General features: G+C 54.7%; 1 protein-coding gene across 1 annotated transcript in view; it reads left to right on the top strand.

The window, feature by feature from the left end:
* The window catches only part of kcnh3 (potassium voltage-gated channel, subfamily H (eag-related), member 3), a 73,682-nt gene extending 51,795 nt beyond the window's left edge, over positions 1–21,887 (top strand). Inside the window, exons 9-15 of the mRNA XM_069196448.1 lie at positions 2,432–2,631; positions 3,636–3,885; positions 9,385–9,599; positions 12,709–12,959; positions 14,754–14,854; positions 15,423–15,475; positions 15,584–21,887. Of these exons, the coding sequence (XP_069052549.1) occupies positions 2,432–2,631; positions 3,636–3,885; positions 9,385–9,599; positions 12,709–12,959; positions 14,754–14,854; positions 15,423–15,475; positions 15,584–16,510 (1,997 nt within the window). The 3' untranslated portion in view covers positions 16,511–21,887. The remainder of the gene's footprint in view (positions 1–2,431; positions 2,632–3,635; positions 3,886–9,384; positions 9,600–12,708; positions 12,960–14,753; positions 14,855–15,422; positions 15,476–15,583) is intronic.
* Positions 21,888–22,570: the final 683 nt, after the last annotated feature.

The following is a 22,570-nucleotide window of genomic DNA, read 5'->3' as shown; positions in this document are numbered from 1 at the left end:
GCAAGGTCCTGCTTCACGAGGGCGTCACGAGGGCATCATGTCTCTGCAGACGTCAGGCGTGGGAGACACAGGTCACAGCGGTACAGGGGACACCGATGGACCCCCTGACCCTTTGTTTCTTGCTTTGTCCTGTTAGCCCATCGAAGCTGTTTCGTTCTTGCATTGAGCTCTTAGTCACAATGGGTAAAATGCTGGTTGGGCTCTGAGAAATGCGGATGACTGTCACGGCGAGTTATAAGGAGCCCTGTGCGGGTCTCCAGGAGCTCCCGAATGGCTGCGAGTCCGAGAGGGGCGAGGCAGAGGAGTGGTCGGTAGTTCAGGGCGAGGGGGTCGAATCCAGGTGGAGAAGACAGGGAGGCAAACGAATCCGAGAGGGGCGAGGCGAAAGGCGAGGAGAGTCTTCGTTACGATGGTCAAAGGCAAACAAAGACGCGAGCTCAGGAGGCGGATAGATTCCTAACACTGAGCGGCGACTCAGAGTGAAGGGAGGGTTTTATTGAAGGAAGAGGTGTGGAGTGGAAATTGGATAATGAGGGTTAATTGACGCCAGCTGCAACCGTAACAATGACAGAGGCTGTCAAGGAACAGGTGAAGGTTTATTCCACGCTGAAAGGAAAAGACAAGAGACAACGTTTTGGCTGTGGAGCCTTCTTCAGGTGTCGTACTCTTTTCTTCTCCTTTCAGCATGGAATAAACCTTCACCTGTTCCTTTGCAGCCTATGCATGCTGATGCAGCTGCCTACTGAACTTCTTCAATGTGGATCACAGGCTGTTTTTTCCCAGCGTACCTTTATCGGGTGGTGTGAGGCCTGAAGACTGAGCTCGAGGAGCCTGTCTCTCCTCGCCCGCTCCGCCTCGGCAACAGACAGCACTGCTCCCTCTCCTCACCCTCAGACCAGCTGTCTGTGCCCACTTTACTCTGGCTGGACACGGCAGCACAACAGCTGGGCTCTCCTCCAGGTTTCCTGATTGACACACAGCACGCCCTGCCCTGAGCGCCCAGCTCTCCTGTCATGTGAAGGTGTTTCAGCATTGATTGAGTGATGGGAGGACGTCCAGCCACAGGCACAGTTGAGTGACTGCCGGCTTGGCGCTGAGTGACCACATGGTGATGTAATCCGTCACAGGGCAGGAGTAGCCCTGTCGTGCTTCATCACTGCTGCTAGCTGCAGCCGAGCAGCTACAACTCCCAGCTGTTGTTGTGTTTAGGAGCTGTATAGTTGTTAGTGTGACAGGCGGGAAGGCCAGGAAGGCCGGCTATGGGCAGACTAGAGGAGGGCAGGAGGGAGGGGAGTGACCTGCGTGGGAGTCTGCAGCTCTGCTTCAGGAGTCGTACCAGCTACAGCACTGTCGCTCATCCACGGTGCACAATTTCACTGTCACTGGTCACTGGTTCCGAACAGTCAGTGGCAACAGAGAATATGCGTTGTGCACAGTGCATTGCGGGCCCAGGAGGGCCTCTCACACAGCTGCACTGTGGAAATTGTGCACGGTGGATGAGCTGCAGACTCCCACGCAGGTCACTCCCCTCCCTCCTGCCCTCCTCTACTCTGCTCATAGCCGGCCTTCCTGGGCTAGCATGGAAAGCCCAGGAAGGCTATCTCTTGGCCCGATCTCTTGGCCCGATCCAGCTCACAGGAGGCAGGGCAGGCCGACTCCATCCCAGGCAACTGGGAGCTCACTGCCGCTGCTTGTGAGCCGCAGACGGATTTCAGCCTGGAGCCGAGACCCCAGCACCCAGGGGAGCGGCTGTCACCGGAACCCACACGGAGCGCAAACGTGTCAGCTGGGGAAGAGAGAGGATCGTGTCTGTGCATTTGGAGGTTTTTTTCTTTCCCTCCTAATTATTATTATTATTCGGATGCTTTATTTTAATTTTAGCAACTCTGGTGTGGCCATGGAAACAGCCTGGGAGCTGAATGGCAGCACCAGCTGGGGGGGGGCAGATCCACAGGTGAAGTCTGAGGGGTCCAGCAGAAGGACCTCCGGCTGGCCAGTGCACTGCGCAGCTCAGGGGCACGCTGCACCGGGCAGGGGCCACTCAGTAAGGAGGACTGAGGATGCTGCTGTTTGTGGTGGGGGGGGTGGAGAGTGGGAGGGTTTGCCGCGACATATCAGAACACGTCTGGAATTGTCCTCACACGCGGCGACTGGCACATGCACAGCTACAGCCCTCTTGACATGATCAGCAGGCTCGCCAGCACTCAGGCTCACACAGCCCGGAGTTCAGTCAAGCTTCAGACGTGGAAGAGGGGGTGGAAAAGTGCCTCCCAAATACCCTTCTGTGGTATCCAAATCATCCCTTCCCTCCCCTGTCCCTCTCCTGATCTCCTGCCTCCCTCCCAGCTCCTCCCTGTGGGTCCAGACTCCCTCGCCTCTCTCTGTCTGTCTCACACTCACACTCCCTCCCCTCTCTCTCTCCCCCGCCCAGCCCTGATGCACGCTGTGGTGTTCGGTAACGTGACGGCGATCATCCAGCGCATGTACTCCCGCCGCTCGCTGTACCACACGCGCACCAAGGACCTGAAGGACTTTATCCGCGTGCACCGGCTCCCCAAGGCCCTGGAGCAGCGCATGCTGGAGTGCTTCCAGACCACCTGGTCCGTCAACAACGGCATCGATGTCAACGAGGTGAGGGGGCGACCCGGGAGCATCTGTGTGTCTTGAGCCCACACCCCAGTGCTCACGTTAATGCCAGCCCTAAACGGGTTCTGACCCGGGAGCACCTGTGTCTTGAGCCCACTCCCCAGTGCTCACGTTAATGCCAGCCCTGAACAGGTTCTGACCCGGGAGCACCTGTGTGTCTGGACCCCACACCCCAGCCCTTGAGCAATCGTAACCCTAACCCTAGTCCAGCCTTAACCGCTGGGAGTTAGCCCTACACCTAACTCCAGATGTAACCCTAAACCTAATCCCAGCTCTACACCCAGATCCAGAAGTATTATCAAATCCTAATTCAATCCCTAGCCTAAATCTGGAAAGCTGTAACTCTGACCTTAAATCTAACCCTAGACCTATTCCTAACCTGTGCTGTGCTGTAGACCTCTCTTCAGCCCTCATCTCACCCCTTGCTTTAATCGTATTATTAGTCCTAACACTATGTCTATAGTTAAAACTATCACTCAACCCCAGGCCCTGCAACTCACCTTACAGTGACCCCGAGAGTCATCCTTCAGACAGGTCGGACAGTCTGATGACTCACTCCCTCCACTGCGGATTCACACTGCTCTCATCTGGGAGATGCCTCTGTGGCTCCAGGTGTAACAGTACCAGGCTCAGGAAATCTGTCATCCCCTCTGCAGCCTCGCTGTGAAACCACTCTCTTACCTCCTGAACCACTGCTGAGCTGGTTTCTTTGTTGATAATGTTGGTCCGTTTTAGTTGTACTGCTGCGAAGGAGAGATAAAGAATTGACCATCAAACAGGAATCTCTTGAAAAAAGCAGACGTGAGCAGGTTAAATGTTAATCCTAGCCATGTAGCTGCTTCCTCTTCTGCAGAAATCGGTGTCCTTCTAACCCTAGCCTAACCTCCATCACCTGCCTGCCTGCCCGCGCTGCCATGTCGCTTTTTCCTTTCCTGTCCATCTCCCTGTCCCTGTCCCTGTCCCTGTCCGCGTCCACTCCCCGCCTCCAGCTCCTGAAGGACTTCCCCGACGAGCTGCGCGCGGACATCGCCATGCACCTGAACAAGGAGCTGCTGCAGCTGCCGCTGTTCGAGTCGGCCAGCAGGGGGTGCCTGCGCTCCCTCTCGCTCATCATCAAGACCTCCTTCTGCGCGCCGGGGGAGTTCCTCATCCGGCAGGGCGACGCGCTGCAGGCCATCTACTTCGTGTGCTCGGGGTCCATGGAGGTGCTGAAGGACAACACCGTGCTGGCCATCCTAGGTACTGGATCCACTGGGCGGCTGCTTTCCCAGTCCAGGCTGGCAGGGCTGAGAAAGCTCGCCGTGCTGTCTCTGCACAGAGGCTGCACCAGGAGAGTGAGACCGGCCCACTCTTCCAGGGGATGCAGCACAGGACTGCTGTAAAGCCCATTAAGTTTTGGCTAGATAATATTTTTCAGTGCAAATGAACTTTGCCCGTGGAGGACGGGGGAAAGCACTGGTATAGAAGCTCAGCAGTCTTTGCTGTGGCAGTAAGGGATGTGCAAAGTGAACCCACCCACTCCCCTCCTCCCCCTCCCGGGAGCAAATGGAACAGTCCGCTCTCCTCAGAACGTGACCCCTGTCCTTCAGAGGTCACTCCCAGCGTATTATGGGTTGGCGGCACCAATAATTTGTTGATGATTAAGGGCAAGAAAATTAATCTGTATGTTCACTGAAATATTCAATAAGCCTTTCTCAAAAAAAATGGAATAGGTATGCCGCTGACATAAGCGTAGTCTCAAAATGACTGCAATTATTGAGAGCCACTGTTTGGAAAATCTTTAAAAAATAATAGCTGTCACAAAATATGCAAGGCGTGTTTGCCAGTATTGGAAAATCAGGCCTTTTGTGCATTGATGTTGGAGCTGTTCAGTGAAAAGAGTATTTTCCTGCCCTCAACTGCCACCCCTGCGATTTCTCGACTGCCCAGCCTGGCCAGCGCCCTGTGTACTGTCTGTGTGATTGAGAGTCTGGGCACCAGGGCGGCGTGCTCTGCCCCCCTGACACTCGCGCTCGGACCCCAGCGTGTGCCGAGCAGGAGGCCTGGCCCTGTGGGCACATGTGCTCGTCACTACCCGCTTCGCACTGGGCCGGGAGAGTGGCAACGGGTTCGATAAAGAATCGAGACAGTCAGGTATAATGACATGGTACACCAACAGGGGCTGGCTCTGATGAGACTGCTCCAGGCAGCGCGGGGGGCTGGGACTGCAAGCCTGTTGTCTTTAGGATGAGGGCCACCTCAACCCCCTGACACACACACACACACACACACACACACACACACACACACACACACACACACACACACACACACACACACACACACAGGGGCACACCCATGCACTCAGACATTCCTGCGCAGATATGTGCGCCAAGACATGCAGATCACGCAGTGCAGCCTGGGAGGGCAGGGCAATCGCGCCCTCGCGCCAGGTGGGCCGCACATCAGGGAAGTGGGCAGAAACCGATGCACGGTGCCTACAACCATCTGAGAAGCTCCCGTCTGTGCAACAAAACCTGTCTTCTGTCAGCAGCAGCATCGTCTTGTCCTTTTTCTCACAGCCCCTCGGTCCGGACAGGCAGCAACAAGTCAGCATTGCAGAAAAACAAGGTTCTTTGATCTATCTGCGAGGATTGCAGGGAGTGGAGAGCTGTCACACTCCCCTCGTCTCTCCAGCGAAGAGTTATGAGCTGCCACGGCCGCAGTGATTGCAGTCCCCCCCCCCCACACGGCGCTCCGGGCTGGGGGCTCCGAGATCAATCTGCTGCCTTTTTACCAGAGTGCTCCACACGGCCCCCAGCGTTCGCGCCAGGCCAGACGTGAGGCATGAGCTCCTAGATTGAGACTCAGTGCTGTGAGGGATGCGGTGACTAAGTGTGACTCGGGGGGGCAGCCAGGGGGCAGGAAAGGAGGTGTGTGTGTGTGTGTGTGTGTGTGTGTGTGTGTGTGTGTGAGGGAGGAAGGGGACTGTTCTCAGCCTTGGAGCCCTTGTGCTGTCTCCACCCTCTGCTCCAGTAAAGGGAAAAACAGCACGAGGAAGCAGTGGCTCTCCCCCAGAAAAGCAGGTTTAGGTTCTCAGTTCATCCAGTCTGGATTTGCGTTCTGTTTTGCACTGAGTCATTCAATTTGATTGCCACTTATCTATCGTCCGTGTAGATACAGTATGGCCTGATGGAACAGTTTTTTTTTCCCCAAGTGTTTAAGAATGTACGGACCGTGAAGGGTTCCTGTGTGGGAAGGCAGAAAATGAGTGTGAGACAAAGGAGGCTGAATCGATGCGCACAGTGGGACTGGTGCACAGTGCTTGTGTAGCACGCTGGGAGCGCAGCAATGAAATCAGCACCATTGTTCAGCACCCTGGACAGCAGTCGGTCTCCAGACTGTCTCTGAGCTGCTGGCAGCCCCTGCAACAGGCTGACGGATCAGCCACTCTGGTGCTTTTGAGCTCCATCAGATTAAAGACCCCCAGGCGGTTTCAACATCGCCCTTCCTTTTCTCTCAGATGTTTGTTAGTATACGCCATTCTCTAGATCTATAGATATTTTGCTCTTTTGTGTTTTTTTTAATGTTTTCTGCCTTTTTACAAAAAGCGCAGCTTTGAAATGTGACAAAATGATTCCACTTTCTGCCGACACTTCCTACGCCGGCAGCAGACACATCGGCCTCGTGCTCGAGCGTCTGTGTCAGGCCCTGCATGACGCACTGCACCGCCTGTGCCTGTACCACATCTCTCCGGGCTGCTACAGCAGGACTCTGTCTTTGAGGGAGACAGGCTCAGCACCAGGAGGGCTCCATCACTGACAGTATTATTAATGAGTTGCTCAGTGTGCAAATGCACGAAGTCTAAATGTACAGTATATGAACATGAAGTGTGAATCCGAGGAGCAATTGTGTGGGTGCAGTAAGGTGGGGTGAAAATATAGTGACAGGTCAACAAAGAGGCAGGTTTAGACCAGGAGAGTCCCGGGATTGGAGAAGTAATGGAGATGGAGCCGGCATGTGGCTTGAGTGGGCAGGTGACAGTGCCAGTCGGAGAATCAGGAGTATTGAGCTTCTTGAAGGAGGCAGCTGGGAGGTCAGAGGCACTGAGTCTGCAGCTGGCACTGAGAGGGCAGTCCTCTCCTCCCCCTAGGGGCAAGGCCAGGAGAGGGCTGGGGCAGAGGGGGAAGGCAGGGCGGTACAGGAAGCCCTGGTGCGCCAGGAGCCGAATGCGGGCAGGAGTGGTGTGGTGAGACAGGCGCAGGCGAGGATTAGGGGGCTGTAACATGTCGAGGCTGGAATAGAGTCAGGGAGAGAAAAGACCAGGCGTACTGCAGACTTGCAGGTGTGCCGTTGCTTTCTACCCATTCGATTCATCTGTATTCCAGCCCACGATTGTATCTCAGCTTCCCAACCCTGGAAAGGTTCGATGCAAGACTCCACAGACACCAGTTATTGGCTCTCTGTCTGTTAGTTTATTATTTGCTGTGCTTTGTGCTGCTGTTTCATTAAGTCCAAAAGGTCACCCTCTAGAATACCCCCTAATTCTCCATGCCTCCTTTGAAATTCATTAATTGAAGCCATCTAATTAAATGCAATATGCTAAAAAGGGCTTTGCGTTCTGCAGTCCCCTCAGCCAGAGTGTTTATCTTGACATATCTTGGTTTGTTTGCTGAACTGCGGCAGAGCAGAAACGAAGTTGTGTATAAATTATAAATCCTGCCTGTCTCTTCCTCTCTCACTCATTGTCAGCTGAAAGACCTGCAGCAGAAAAGGGCTGTCATCACTGCCGACAGCAGTACAAACGGCTGATTTCATCTCCCCCTCTCCTTGATTGAGTTAGAGCTGTTTCTGCGCGCGCACGGGCGCGCGTGTGTGTGTGCGTGTTTGTTTAGGCCTGTGTGAATTTACATGTGTGTGCATGTGCATGCATGCTTGTGGGTGTGTGCTTGCGTGTTTGTGTTTGTTTAAGTGTGTAAAACTGCCAGCTGTGTCTGTTAGGCTGAGTTCTTGGCAGATCATTAGTAACTCTACACACAACAACACATCAGCAGAGACCTGTTTCTCTAGTTTGTATGGAGCCCACAGCTCCAGCCTAGCCAACCAACTGCATGAAAAACCCTGACCACTGAATCGATCGGCATTAATAATTCACTGTCAATACATTATTAATACGGTATGGATTATTAATACCTTTCTACATGCTGAGGCAAACCTCCACTTCTTTTGTGCCACGTCCTTCGTGGTTCAGCTGGATTTCCGCAGAGAGCTGGAGACAGGAGAGGGCCAGAGGGACCTCGCTGCCTTCCCAGCGCCTACTGAGCCTCAGAGCCGGGTGCTGCCCCCGGTGGGAGCTCACAGGCTGACACAGGGGCACCAGACACCTCTCGCGCACACCCCCAGCGCCCAGTCTTCCCGGCGACGCGCTCCGGCACGCAGAAGTCAGACCAGCAGAGAGGCCCAGATAACGTGTTCTGGCAGTGTCTTAAATAGATGTTGAACTCTGAAAGGGATGGAAGAAAACAAGGGGGAAAATGGAAGCGATAGAAAGATGAAATAATGAGACGGCCGGGGGCCGTTTTCAGCCGCGGGCTGGATGCAGGGTTTCAGGAGCTCCGCACACAGAGCACAGCGAGCGCCCGGTCTTCCTCTGCCCTTGCGCTCAAAGAGGCTGTCTGTGGGGCCGCGCTGTGCCCACACCGCCTCTGTCAGCGCTGTGATGAATTAGAGATGAAAGCTCTGCGGGACGCTGGCAGCCCTGTGAGAGGGGCCCTGGTGAGGAGAGGATCTGTGTTAACATGCAGAGAGGAGGGGAGAGCTGCCGTGAAAGGGATCTGAAAGACTCTCTGAAGTGTGTCCGCACTGAAGGAGAAAGCCACCCGGGCAAGTGAGATAGAGCTGAGATACTGACAGACAGGCGGGAGGTGAGAGCGTTGCATTAGGAGCTCGTGCAGAAGTACTGGGAGAGAGGGAGGCAGTGTGGGCTTGTGGTTAGAGCTGAGGCACTGGGAGAGAGAGAGGGAGGCAGTGTGGGCTAGTGGTTAGAGCTGAGACACTGGGAGAGAGAGAGGGAGGCAGTGTGGGCTAGTGGTTAGAGCTGAGGCACTGGGAGAGAGAGAGAGAGGCAGTGTGGGCTTGTGGTTAGAGCTGAGGCACTGGGAGAGAGAGAGGGAGGCAGTGTGGGCTAGTGGTTAGAGCTGAGGCACTGGGAGAGAGAGAGAGAGGCAGTGTGGGCTAGTGGTTAGAGCTGAGGCACTGGGAGAGAGAGAGGGAGGCAGTGTGGGCTAGTGGTTAGAGCTGAGGCACTGGGAGAGAGAGAGGGAGGCAGTGTGGGCTAGTGGTTAGAGCTTAGGCACTGGGAGAGAGAGAGGTAGGCAGTGTGGGCTAGTGGTTAGAGCTGAGGCACTGGGAGAGAGAGGGGGAGGCAGTGTGGGCTAGTGGTTAGAGCTGAGGCACTGGGAGAGAGAGAGGGAGGCAGTGTGGGATAGTGGTTAGAGCTGAGGCACTGGGAGAGAGAGAGAGGGAGGCAGTGTGGGCTAGTGGTTAGAGCTGAGGCACTGGGAGAGAGAGAGGGAGGCAGTGTGGGCTAGTGGTTAGAGCTGAGGCACTGGGAGAGAGAGAGGGAGGCAGTGTGGGCTAGTGGTTAGACCTGAGACGGTGCGGACAAGTCATTTTATTTCTGAATTGTTGTCAGTTGAGACACTTCAGTGAGATAAGCAGCTCTCTGTTGATTTCTGATTCTCTCTCTCCTTGTTGCAGGAAAAGGAGACCTAATTGGCTCGGACTCGTTGACCAAGGAGCAGGTGATCAAGACAAACGCCAATGTGAAGGCCCTGACCTACTGTGACCTGCAGTACATCAGCCTGAAGGGGCTGCGTGAGGTGCTGCGCCTGTACCCCGAATATGCCCACCGCTTCGTGACTGAGATCCAGCACGACCTGACCTACAACCTCCGGGAGGGCAGCGGGCTCGACGTGAGTTCAGCCCCACACACAGCACCCACAGCCGGCCGCTCATACACTCTCACACACACCTGCATGTGTTTGCATGCCTGCATTTTCAGACAATACTGAAAACTGTTAAGAAATCAAAGGGGGTGTCTGAGAGCCATGGATACATTAAGTGTTTTTAAGAGCGTGTGCAATACCAGCAACGACAGCCGTACAACTGAACAGCTTACAGTACAGAGCAAATCGCACTTGCACACAATCAGACAGGCATGCACACATTTAGAGAGCCATGCACAAACGAGACACACACACACACATTGAGAGACAGGCATGCACACACATACATTCAGAGACAGGCATCCACACACTCACGGACACACACACACGCATTCAGAGACATGCACACACTTACAGAGGCATGCACACACAGGGACACACACACATTGAGAGACACAGACAGACACACATTCAGATACAGGCATGCACACACAGAGAGACAGGCACACACACAGAGAGGCATGCACACACACAGAGAGAGGCATGCACACACAGAGAGACAGGCACACACACAGAGAGGCATGCACACACAGAGAGACAGGCACACACACAGAGAGGCATGCACACAGACACACACACTTTCAGAGACAGGCATGCACACACTTACAGAGGAATGCAAACACTCACACAGAGACAGGCATGCACACACAGAAACAAACACATTCAGAGACAGGCATGCACACACAGAGAGACAGGCACGCACACACACACAGAGAAATATCCCTGTGTGGCTGCTCCTTGTGCTCGGTGCTGCCAGGAATAGCTCGGGGGGGAGGGGAGGCACTCCTGCGCTCTCAGTGTCTCCCGGCAGCCCTGCCTGCTGTGTTACTAAGATTGGATCTGGGAGATAAAAATAGACCCACACAGCCCAGGGAGGAGGGACATCCTCCACTGGCCAACACCAGCAGTGTGTCAGCACAGCACAGGGGCAGCACACAGACTGCATGAACAGGAATGAACAGGCATGGCTTCAAAGGCACACGTTTTCAGAAAGGCTGCAGACGAGAGGAGGCCACTTGGCCCATCTAGCTCATCTGATGGCTGAGGGTCCCAGCCAGAGCATCGGCTTCAACAATATGGCTGGGTAGCTTGTCCCACTCTTCCACAACCCTTTGTGTAAAGAAGTGCCTCCCGTTGTCAGCTTTTATTGCCCTTCTCCGTAGTTTCCTCCTGTGCCCCCTGGTTTGTGTTTCACTGTTCATTCTGCAGAGGTCTGCTGGGAGGGCCTCCTCAGTGTCTTCGAGGACCCTGAATACTCGAATTGGCGCCCCTCGTAGTCTCTTCTGGTCAAGACTAAAGAGATTTTTGGCAGTTGATTACAAAAACCTGAACCTATTGTCCCCCCAAAAATGTCTTGCAAGCCCCGTGCTCCCCAAAACGTTTGGGTTTTTCCTGCTAGCAGGTGAGTAACTTTTACTCCTGAACCGAAACGACGATGCTGAGCCTGACTGCAGCACCAGCAGCAAGATGCAAAGACATGCTGTTCATCCACAGAGGTGTTCAGCCCTGAGATAGTGTTCAGGAGCTCCACGTGCTGAGCTGAAACACGCTAATCAACAGAGGTGTGCAGCCCTGCGGTAGTGTTCAGGAGCAGCTCATACTCAGCTGAAACGTGTTAATCCACAGAGCTGTACTGTCCTGCGGTAGATAGTGATCAGGAGCTACACATGCTCAGATGAAACATAGTGTCAATACACAGAGGTCTGCAGTCCTGCTGTAGATAGTGTTCAGGAGCTCCACATGCTCAGATGAAACATGGTGTTAAGCCACAGAGGTGTGCAGCCCTGCAGTAGTGTTCAGGAGCAGCTCATACTCAGCTGAAACATGCTAATCCAAAGAGATCTGCAGTCCTGCATTAGATAGTGTTCAGGAGCAGCTCGTGCTCAGCTGTCAACTGGACACCGAGGGCAGACACACACAATCACACAGCATGGTCACAAAAGGGCACGAGCACACTCAGTCGTGCACAGGAAGAAACGTGCGTTTTCACACATTCGCACGAGCACAGGTTCAACAACAAGCACTCAGAAAAGGAAAAGACACGAGCACGTGCAGCGCACACACTCACGGTGCCCAGCACCATGCTGCCCCACAGCTCCGCCTGCTCTCCGTTACTAAGATTAGACACGAGAGCTAAAAATAAACCGCGGCCGACGGGGGAGACCCCCAGAGAGGCAGCGCGACACGGGGGGGCAGGGCAGAGGCAGAATCTGACAGGGAGAGCAGAGAGAGGAGGAGGAGCAGAGCAGTTCTGAATTTCTTTTTAATCCTGAGAAGAAGGAGGGAAGGAGAGGGCAGGAAAGGGAGGGGAGAGAGAGGTTTACCAGGGAATAAACGACGCTGAGAGACTTTCTGCCACGACTTGATTATACTGATGTGAGGATGCTGCCTTGCCCCGCAGGGTCGAGCCTGGATACAGAGCCTTCCTTGGGGATTGATTTTGACTCGGGGAGAGGAGGGAGGTCATGCTGTCTGGAAGAGAAGAGAGCTTAAACAAAGAGACTCCCTCCTCTGGGAAAGCTCAGGAGGAAGACAAAGATGGGAGGAGACAGTGAGAGACAGGGAGATGAGGGCTGCGCAGGATGAAGCTCGGTGATGTGCTGCCCCCTGGTGGTTCTCTGTGTTCTGTACCTCGATGATGAACACTCGGAGATGCAGCAGAAACTTGGTAAAACGGGCAAAGTCAGTAAGTTCTGCTGCTCTGGGATCCTGCTTCAAAAATGTCTTTTTGGAGAGCAGTTACTGCCTAGGTAGGAGTAGCCACTGGGAACCATCAATGTTTACTGCCATGCACTACAGTTTCTTCTGCCCCAGCTATGTACTCACACTCACCTGGACCTGCAGGCCCATTCGCACCTCAGACACACTGGCTGGCCAGAGAAGCAGGGCTCTGTTCTGACAGCAGCCAGGTGTGTAAGTGGCTGGTCTCACTCTCCCCTGTTTCTTTCAAAATCCAATTCAACGAGCTCTATTGGCATGACTGGTCAACCACAGTGTCGCAAAGCAATAATGATAGAAGCTACTGACAGACTGTCACATTGTCACATTCACTCTCCCTCGTCTCACTCTGTTCCAGCTGGACTGGGAGAGTAATGGGGGTCTGGTGAAGAAACTGCCCTCGATCAGGGAGGATGAAGAGGGAGATGAAGATGCGCAGTCACACCTGTCCTCTATTCCGCGATCACCCCTCCGCCTGTCCAGGGGTCTCAACTCACCCCTGCGCTCCCCACTCCTCGCCCCTCGACCCTTCCGCCCCCCCGCCGACAGCAGGCCCACCACCCTGCAGATCCCCCTCGTCAGCTTCAGCGCCCCCCCAGAGCTCCCCAGGTAGGGCCCGGACGCGCCCACAGTCTGGAGTAACGCACCACGCACACCAGTCTGGAGCAATCCAGTCTAGAACATCACACCATCTGGAATAACACAGCAGAAATAACACAGCGTGTGTCACTGAGTGTGTGCGTGTGTGCGCGTGTCTCTGAGTGTGCACGTGTCTCTGAGTGTGTGTGCGCGTGTCTCTGAGTGTGTGTGAGCGCGTCTCTGTGTGTGCGTGTCTCTGAGTGTGCGTATGTCTCTGAATGTGCGTGTCTCTGAGTGTGTGCCCGTGTCTCTTAGTGTGTCAAAACCAGCATCACAATCTAGAAGATCAGCACTATGTAGAATATTAATCTAGTTTAGAAAATCACCACAGGCTGGAATAACACAGAAATCCAAACGATCTCAATCCAGAGCAGCACAACGTGGAATACCAATCCAGTCCAGAACAACACAATGGAATACTGAGCAAATCCAGAACAGGACATGTAGGATATATCCACAGACCCGAACCAGCACGACAAGCTCCTTTCTTAATCACTAATGGAGTAAGTTGGGTGCTTGTTTGGACAAGTTTAATATACTGTCTATCCCAGGTCTGATCATTTCAATTGCTGCTGGTTTGTTTTGTCTGGGAATCAGGACAGTCGGCACATGTCGAGAGACAGCTTCCAGGTCAGCCCACACTATCTCCAGGAGACTCCTGGGAGGTTCCTGAAGAGGAAGAGTGTGGTCTGATTTTCAGTCCTACTAAGAAACAATTTATTTGTCACTCAGTCAGAGCTGATCCGGTATTTAGTCCCAAATTGAAGATGCCTGTGGACCAGGCAGTCTCTAATCTAGCCAAAACAGCCAGGCAGCCTCAGGACGTAAACGAGGACTGATGAACAGATGGAAAAATACAAGAGCTCTGCCTGAAGGCCCTCATCAGTCCTCCTCCTTCCCAGCATGCTGTCTAGCGAGAGGGGCTGGTGGAGATGCCAGCGTTCTGTTCCTATGGTTACCCCGGAGCACATGATCGGGTGTCCATGGCAACACAGCGGCTGGAGACGAGAAGGAAGAGATGTGCAGTACAGGAGCCCAGCATGTCTAACCGAGAGCCTGGAACAGCGAGATTCGTTAGAGAGGCCACGTGCCCTGCCGTTAACCCCTCTCTGATCTGTGCTAAAAATGTATTACTGAAACAAAAAATCTGACTTTCCTGTCTGCTTCTGTTTAAAAAAGCTGATACAGAACTAATACAATGAACTTACAGGCATTTACACAGCACCCCCAGCCTTGATTTGAAATGAACATCTGCTGATATCGGTGGCAGCAGCGCATGGCTTGTAGATTGTAGTCAACTTAAGTTGTCTCCCTTTCTTCTCAGTTCTCCTTTGTCGACTTTGACTCAGACCTTCTCTGCTTGCTTTCAACACGCCCCTCTGCTGACATCTAGCGGCTGGCTTTGGTAAAGCAGTGTCTCCTCACATGCACTCCTCAGCGGCCATACAGTACTGACACTGGCCTGCTGTACAACCGATCTGAACAGTGCATCACCCCCCCCAGTCACAGCAGCGTGACTCTGATCTTCATGTTGGACTTGACATCTGTGTGCGTCCATGTGCTTCATGTCTGTTGAAGAACAGCTGCCTTGACTTGGCACACTTACTGGCTTCAAGAGCGCTGGACCAGTCCAGCAGAGGCATTTCTCTGTCCTGCTCGGTCCAGGGCGCAGGGAGGCAGGGACACACTGGGATGGAGTAGTGTCTCTCTGCCCACCCTCCTGTCTCCTCTGAGCTCTTGGTCTCGTCCTCTCACTCTCTGCAGGTTTGTCGATGGGATTGAGACGGAGTCCAGCCTCGTGTCAGCCCCCAAGTGTGAGTCCAGCCCCAGTATGACCCACAGCAACCCCCCCACGCCGAGCCCAGGTAAGACAGCCCCACCGTGACGAGTCCACAGCACAGGAGTGACTGCTCCACGCCGAGCATCTGTGTGTCTCTGTCTCACACCTCACCACCTCTTCCTACTCTCACTCCCTCTCTCTCTTACTCTCTATCCCTCACACTCCTCATCCCTCACTCCCTGTCCCTCTCCCTCCTCATCTCTCTCACTCCCTGTCCCTCTCACTCCTCATCTCTCACTCCCTGTCCATCTCCCTCCTCATCTCTCTCACTCCCTGTCCCTCTCACTCCTCATCTCTCACTCCCTGTCCATCTCCCTCCTCATCTCTCTCACTCCCTGTCCCTCTCACTCCTCATCTCTCACTCCCTGTCCCTCTCACTCCTCATCTCTCTCACTCCCTGTCCCTCTCACTCCTCATCTCTCACTCCCTGTCCCTCTCACTCCTCATCTCTCTCACTCCTCATCTCCTCATCTCTCTCACTCCGTGTCCCTCTCACTCCTCATCTCTCACTCCCTGTCCCTCTCACTCCTCATCTCTCTCACTCCCTGTCCCTCTCACTCCTCATCTCTCTCACTCCCTGTGTCTCTCTGCAGGAAGCCGGGAGCAAGCTGAGACCAGACAGAGCATCACTAGGTTGAGTCAGGAGGTGAGGCAATACTGCTGCTACTCATGATATACATGATGATGACTAGTTGCGCAGTAATTTAGCGACTCACCCTCTTTCCCTGCTTCTCCCTCGCCTCCCTCTCTCTAGATGTCCAGTCTGTCCCAGCAGGTGGCTCAGCTGAGCAGTGAGCTCCAGGAAATGACCCGCCTGCTGAGGCCCCTCCTGCTGAGGTCCCAAGCCATCCCCCCTTCGCTGACCCCCACCTTAACCCCGCCCCCCAGCAGTGCCAGCGCGCCGTCTGTCACAAGCCCCCTCCCGGCCCCCCCCGCCCCGCCCCCGGCCAGCTCCTCGCTCACCGCCCCTGCCTCTCTTCTCGGCAGCCGCTCGGAGCCCCGCCTGGAGGACACGGAGGCAGGTGGGCTCTTGGGCAGTCTGTTCCCCTCCTGCCCCCCCCAGAGAGCCCCCCTCCAGCCCCAGACATCCTCCTGTTTCCCAGGAAGCCCCTGCCAGCCCCTCGCCCAGCCGGGGGCCCGGAAGGAGGGCGCAAAGACCCCGTGCCCCCTCCAAGACCGCTGGCCCCTCGTTTCTCGGTCTCCCTCGCCCTCGCTGTCTCTGTCCCTGTCCCCCTCGCTCTCGTCCTCCCCCTCCCCGTCTCCCTCCGTCTCCCCTTGCCTGGGGCCGCACCTCTCCGCAGCCGAGAGCCGGAAGAGAGGCCCCCGCCCCACGCTGCCGCCCCGTTCCTCTCCGCCAGTCACCCCCCCCCACGCCCCTTCCTTCCCCGGTGACCCACAGTGTCGTGCCGGCTCTCCGGGGAACCAGGGGGTCGGACATTATGCCCCCTCACCTTGCCCCTACGCCTCCTGTTCCCACCCCTGTCCCTCTCCCTCTCCCTCCTGCCCCGGGAACTGGGACTCTCCCGGGGAGAGGGAGGGGGCGCTGCAGGCGGGGTCCCCCAGCCACACGGGGTCCAGCAGCAAGCCCCCTCCTCTGGAGCTGCGGGAGTGGGGGGCAGGCGGGGAGCACCCCCAAACGGAGAACATCAGCTTCATCGACGAAGAGGGGACCCCCCTGTGAGAAGGAGAGAGGCTGAGGAGCGAGCGCAGGACTGAGAGAGAAAGAGGGACCCCCCTCGCCGTGCACATCCCACCCCCTCGGCCCCTGCCGGCTGCGCCAGGGGCGCCCCCCATTCCCTGCATCGCTGCCGCCCCCGCGGGCACCCGAGGGCACACAGGGTGCTCCAGCTCCCATCTTCCCCTGGGCCGGAGCGCGTGCTGGCGTTGGCACCCTCGGCACCGACAGACGCTGTGGGCACGGCGTGGCAGTGTAAACCAGTCGTCTGCGGGGACGAGGGACAGACAAAGGGGAGGGACCCCCACCGGTTTTCAAGCTGCTGCTTGCTCCCGTGCACAGGGCCTGACACAGACGCTCGTGGGCGGACCAGGACGAATCGACACCACCACAGGCGTGGGGACCCCCTCCAGCGGGGGAGTGGCAGTGGAACGGGTGGAAGGGTGGCTGTGTCGAAGGGGCCTGCAGACACGCAGGAGACAGGGTCTGCCGGCCTACTGCCATGCCCGTGAAGCACACAGACCCCAGTCCTGCCTCCTAACTCTTCACGCTTGAGCTTCGCTTCCTTCTCCAACGCGCGCTCGTGGCTCCAGAGCGCAGCGCTAACCCCCAGTGTGCTCCTGGAAGACGGGGCCCCCTGTCCAGATGACCTGCTGTTCTTCATTACCCCCTTACCCCCAGTGTGGCCCCTGTTCACCAGATTTGCCTGCTGATCTGCACTGGCTGCTCATCCTGGAACTGAGCTGCCCTGTCCCAGTCGCAGTGCTGGGTGAGGGGGTCATGCTGAGGGGGGCAGGGCTGTGTTCCACAGAGAGAGGTGGGGGCACAGACACTTGGACACTCAGTGCAATGATCTCCAGTCCTGAGCCAGGCCGAGGGCCCATTATTACTGCTATTCTATCAACACGTTCCATCCTTATACAAACTGTTCCTACTGCCATTGCTGTTCTCATTAACTGAGCCAACCTAGTATGTATGTATCTCATCGACGAACTGGTTACATTCTGGACATGCCTGTTGGTGCTGTTAGTGTTCTCAAGTCAAGCAGGAGAAGCTGCCTGGCATTAAAATGTGGGGAGGGGCGGCAGGGAGCTCCCTGCCTCTCGTCAAGAGCTGCCTTTCCTTTCATGACCGTTGAGGGCAGGAGGTGAGGGAGCAGCACTGCATTCTGGGACGTCGAACACCAATCCCAGCCGAGCTAGGCAGGCCAGCAGCTTTCTTCCTGTTCCTTCAAAATAATGAAAGTCAAAGAGAAACATTGAAGAGGTCCAGTGTAGCCTATTTAAAGATGCTGGCATAACCGGCTTGCTAATTAATTGCTTAATTAATTGATAATCCAACTATAGTAATTTAACCCACAAGATGTACCAAAGACCTACACTGGATTAGAAGGAAAGGGGCCAGGTTTTTGGAAGTTTTGTGTGACTTTGAGGGTCCCGGATCACTGCCAGACTTGCCCCCCTGCTAGGCAAGCTACACAAGGTCAAGATTTCTGCCTTTTTGTTTTAAGACAGAAAGTGTCTGAGTGCCGCTTGCGCTGTTTGGAATTTCTGACAACCCTTCAGAACGGGCCCCCGCTGTTAGAGAGGGAGGGAGAGCTCAGGCCTGGGTCTTCAAATACTGTGGGAAGATCCAGGAAACTCTATTATTGTTTTATGCAGGGGGATGTACTGTAAATTGGTGAGGCCTCTGTATGACTGACGCTCAGGACCTGGGTCGACCAAAGGGAAATTACACGCAGGTGTACTTAGTCGTGAAGGTGGGGGAGAGTTGTCTTTATACAAAGAGTTGTGGGTGTCTGGAACAATCTCCTGTACTCAGTCACGATCTGAAAGCTGTCAGCCTTCGAGAAACAAGAGTCACACCAATGTAACGGCAAATGGCCTCCTCTGATTTGTAGCCTTCCTCGAGTACTGACAGATGTCACCTCTGACTCGGGTTCAAACCAGTAGCTGAGCACCAGTGACTGCTTTTAATTGCCCAGCTCTCCCCTGCCCTGCCACCTGCACTCAGGCCCACCCGCTAGCCTGCTCTTCCAGGATGGACTCTGGCTTGTCATGACCCTCAACAGGCTGGGCGACTTGGAAATCAGGCTTTAGCTGCGAGCTGCGCTGTTGTGAAAACGAGCTTATCCACACCCCTTCCTCACCTGTTAGCCCAGGGGTCGGGCTGAGGTCAAAGGGCACCCACGGGTCATATACATCGTAGGCCAAACAGAAGCATCTGAACAGAAGAGCGTAGTATTGTCAAGACACCAGCGCACATTCCTACAGGCCGTGAAGACACGACAGCGGTGAGACTCGCGGAATCAAAAAACTGCTTGAAAATCCAGGGACCTGGAATCGTTTCTCTTTTTCCATGGATGAGATGCCAGTGTCGCGCGCCGGGTTTCACTGGAGCCCAAATTTTAGCCATCCCACCATCCGTGCCTTCTCTTTTACTTTATTCACAAAGTCACGTACAGACATAACGTGTTGCTCACACACATGCGTGTAGAATCATTACTCGAGAGAGAGAGAGAGAGAGAGAGAGGGCCCCTGAAGCCCTGTGGGAAAACGTGAAGGCTTTTTCATGGGACTGTGTCTTCGCGGTGGTTTCTTTCAGCCGACTGTTCTGTTTCCCAGTTTTCCTTTGTTTAAACGAGAGTAAAGAAAATGCAAAAATGATACCAAATGGACTGTAAAATAAATGCATGTGCATAAGGCGACTGACCGAGCAGCTGGGGAGAATGGGAAAACGAGCGTAGCTACGCAGCTCACAGCAGGCACAGGGCTGCGTCTGTTGAAGCTGGACGTGGCTCACTTGTCCGGCTCTGCTCCATGGCCTGGTTTCAGGATCCAGCGGGAGAGAAGCATCGGAGTGGTTTCTCCGAGGCAGGCGGGCATGAAGGTCGAGCAGCGTGGAGCGGAGTCAGGGCCAAGCGGAGCGTAGGGAACGCGGGGGGGCCGAGATCTGTGCCCACCCCGCGCGTGTCCGAGAGGAGAGGGTCTTCCACGCCGACTGCTGCCCCGAACTGCCCGGTCCCGGGCCGTCCTTGTTGAGATCTCTGTCTGTCCAGCATCGCAGGTGCCCAGGTGGCACCGAGCCCCGGTACACACCCACGCTCATCCCTCTGCCTTCACACGAGCCCGACCCAAGCAGCCTCTCGGCCCGGAAACACTGAGCAGGCTTCTTCTTAATACAAAAATAAAAAGCAACACTCTCATTCCTCGGATTTCACATCTGATGGCACTAGTCCCAGACTCGCTCGTGTGACACTTTAATTTGCACATATAATTGCTGATCAGGGTCACTGCAGCCTCTTGAGGAAGCCTGATGAAAAAGCAGGAGACAGTTCACAACAGCAGAGGCCAGAGGCCAGCCCTGTGTGCCCTGCGCTCTTCCTCGCTCAACAGTACCAATCACTGGCTAATTGGAGCATGCCCAGTGCTGTGTGCAGGGCTGCCTGCTAAGCATGGCTCTGGGTTTCATTAGGGAACTGGCGGTGGAGTTAGAGGCAGTGTTAAATGGTTTAGACACACGTTCTCCCCTGTCTCTGCTGCTCCTGGCCTTCTCAATGGAGGGAGCTGCCTGCCGCCCAGCAGACATGGTGTAGCTCGTACTGGCATGACAATAACCCTTCTGTGATCGGGGCTGGAGTTTTAAGTTGATGTGGCTGTGCAGGGAGAGCATGAATCACCACGCCTCTAGTAATCAAGAACCAGGTGGAATACAGAGCCCCTGTATTGATCTGACAGTAAGGCACCGCTGTGCACACACTTCTCCAGATCATGACATCAGAGGCAGCCTTGAGCCCCTCTTTCACTTGGCTGTACTGGTAATTTATCTGCGAGCCCTTTCTGTGAGCGAAGGCTGTGGCCCAGAAGGCCAGGAGATCTAGACTGGATGTTAACACAACAGGCCCCAGCAGGGAACGCCGAATCTCAGGCCACCCAGCCTGTTCCCGTGCATCATGCTGGCAGCACCAGGTCTTTCGCAGGTCCTTGGCCAAGCAGGCGCTGGAAAACGTCAGCGCTGACGGGCTCTGTTCCAGCTTTGGCCTTGGTTACTTCGCTGCACTGGGCCTTCAGTCAGCTGCTAACTGGAAAAGACCTGCTCTGAGCGCTGCAGGACTCCACCCCCCTCAAGGCCTAGAGGCGCCTCTTCGTGATCCACACGAAAAAAGGAGTTGACAAAACTGTGATGCGGCCGCGCTGTCAGTTATTAATTGATCCCTTGCTCCTGGGGTACACCAGCGCTGTTCCTGTGCACACCCCCAGCTGCTGGTGCTCCCCTCCGAGAGCTGATCTGAACCCTTCGTTGAACTGACGAGTCGCTTGCCTGGAGCCTTTTTTCTTTTTTAGTGTTCGTATGAGGAAAAGCTTCCTTAACAGTGGACGGTACTTAGGAACTGAAGAGCTTTAGAAGCTAAATTAAACTTCTTAACAGCTGGATTAAGTCTACTACAGGCTACTAGTGCAGCTGAGCCAGCATGAACTGCGGGAGGGGGTGGAAGTCCGCAGACAGATTTCAGAATCTCTGCCACCGTTCATTGAACAACCCGATTGCTTTGCATGCTGGTGTGCAGCTCTTGAACCGCTAGACCCTGTAATAACCCACCAGCAGCTGAAAAGGTGCCAATTAAGCAAAGTACATTTTCAAGTAAGGGATCAATTAAGTGCCATAGGGACAGGTTGGGAAGGAAAACAAGCCGTTACACCCAAATCCCATAAGCAGCCTGCAGTGACCAGCACAGCGCCCCCCTCCCACTCTGGGCCTGGAGAGCCCCCCCGACCTCCCAGTGCTGGTCTGCTGGTCTTCAGTGCAGCTGACATGAACCCCCGCACTGTAGCAACGGGCTGCCTTGTCCCAATCTTAGCAAGGTTTTTTTTTCCCCAACATTGGAGACATTCAATTGTTTCATAAATGCAAATCTTTAAAAATCCCATTTTTAGGGATTGAAGACAGTGGAATGGTTCAGATTAAATCTATTGTTGAGTCCATTAAGGACTTGGCTATTTTATTATTAGAGGGGGAGTGGGAGACCCTGCTGTGGACTCAGGGTGGCTGCAGTTCAGTAACCCAGAGCTGGGCAAGAGGGGACCGCGCTGGAGCCTGTAGCTCTCCTGGGCCAGGCCTCCGAGAGCCTCCTACACCAAAGCTCAAAGAGCCAGGCTACTGTACCACCACCGCACAAAACAAGAAGCGTCTGGCTAGAGGGCGAGCTGATGGGGCTCGTCTGTGGTTTTTTTGTCGAAGGCGGAGGCCATTTTAAAACAAATTTTCAATGCCACTGCTTTGCAGTGGCTGCAGGCTGGGACTGGGAGGGGCTATACCTGCATGTCACAGCTTACTGCATGAGGAATGTGCCTGCTTATTCTACCGGGGAGGGGAGGGAGGGACGGGGTGGGTAAAGATGTATTTATGTATTTTATTAACAGTTATGCAGTTTAAAAAAAATAAAACTTTTTTTATTTACCGAAAGCGATGCCGGAGCTCTTCTGTCTTAAATGTCTTTGCACATTTGCAAACGCACACCCCAGCCCTGTCGCACAGAGAGGGCCGTTCGAGACGCAAGCCTGCAGCACTGGTCAATTGAGGTAGGGGCCTGCAAAGTGCAGGAAAACATTCACGATGTTACACTTCCATTGCAGCAGCTAGGCCAACTGCTCTCCCGGCTTCCAGTACAGGGGTTTGAGGCTAGCTGCATCTTAATTACACAGATCTGATTTCCTATTTCTGCGGTTAAATTGAAGGTTGTCTTTGGAACTATGACTGAAAGACTAAGGCTGCCTGGGTCCGTAGATCTTACCCTCCTCGTGGCTGCTGGCGCCAGTGTGTGACTGCAGGTACTTCTCCCAGCTGATTCACAGACAGGGACAGAGAGATGCTCATAATTTCCCAGCTCCCAGCCCTTCCTTCTCCTCTACCACCTTCGCCCCTGCTGCGGCGGTCTACCCCAGGAACTCACCCAGGGTCACAGCTGTAGTGCCCTAACCTTACCTGGGCCCTGTACTCACCACACCTGCTGGGAAAAAAACTTTGCTTTTGGGGAAAGTGCCGAAATACTTGTTAAAAATCAGTCAA

The sequence above is a fragment of the Lepisosteus oculatus genome, chromosome 12, assembly GCF_040954835.1.
Source record: "Lepisosteus oculatus isolate fLepOcu1 chromosome 12, fLepOcu1.hap2, whole genome shotgun sequence".
Taxonomy (NCBI): domain Eukaryota; kingdom Metazoa; phylum Chordata; class Actinopteri; order Semionotiformes; family Lepisosteidae; genus Lepisosteus; species Lepisosteus oculatus.
Note: the sequence above shows the minus strand (reverse complement) of the source record. Positions and strands in the feature narration are given on the sequence as shown.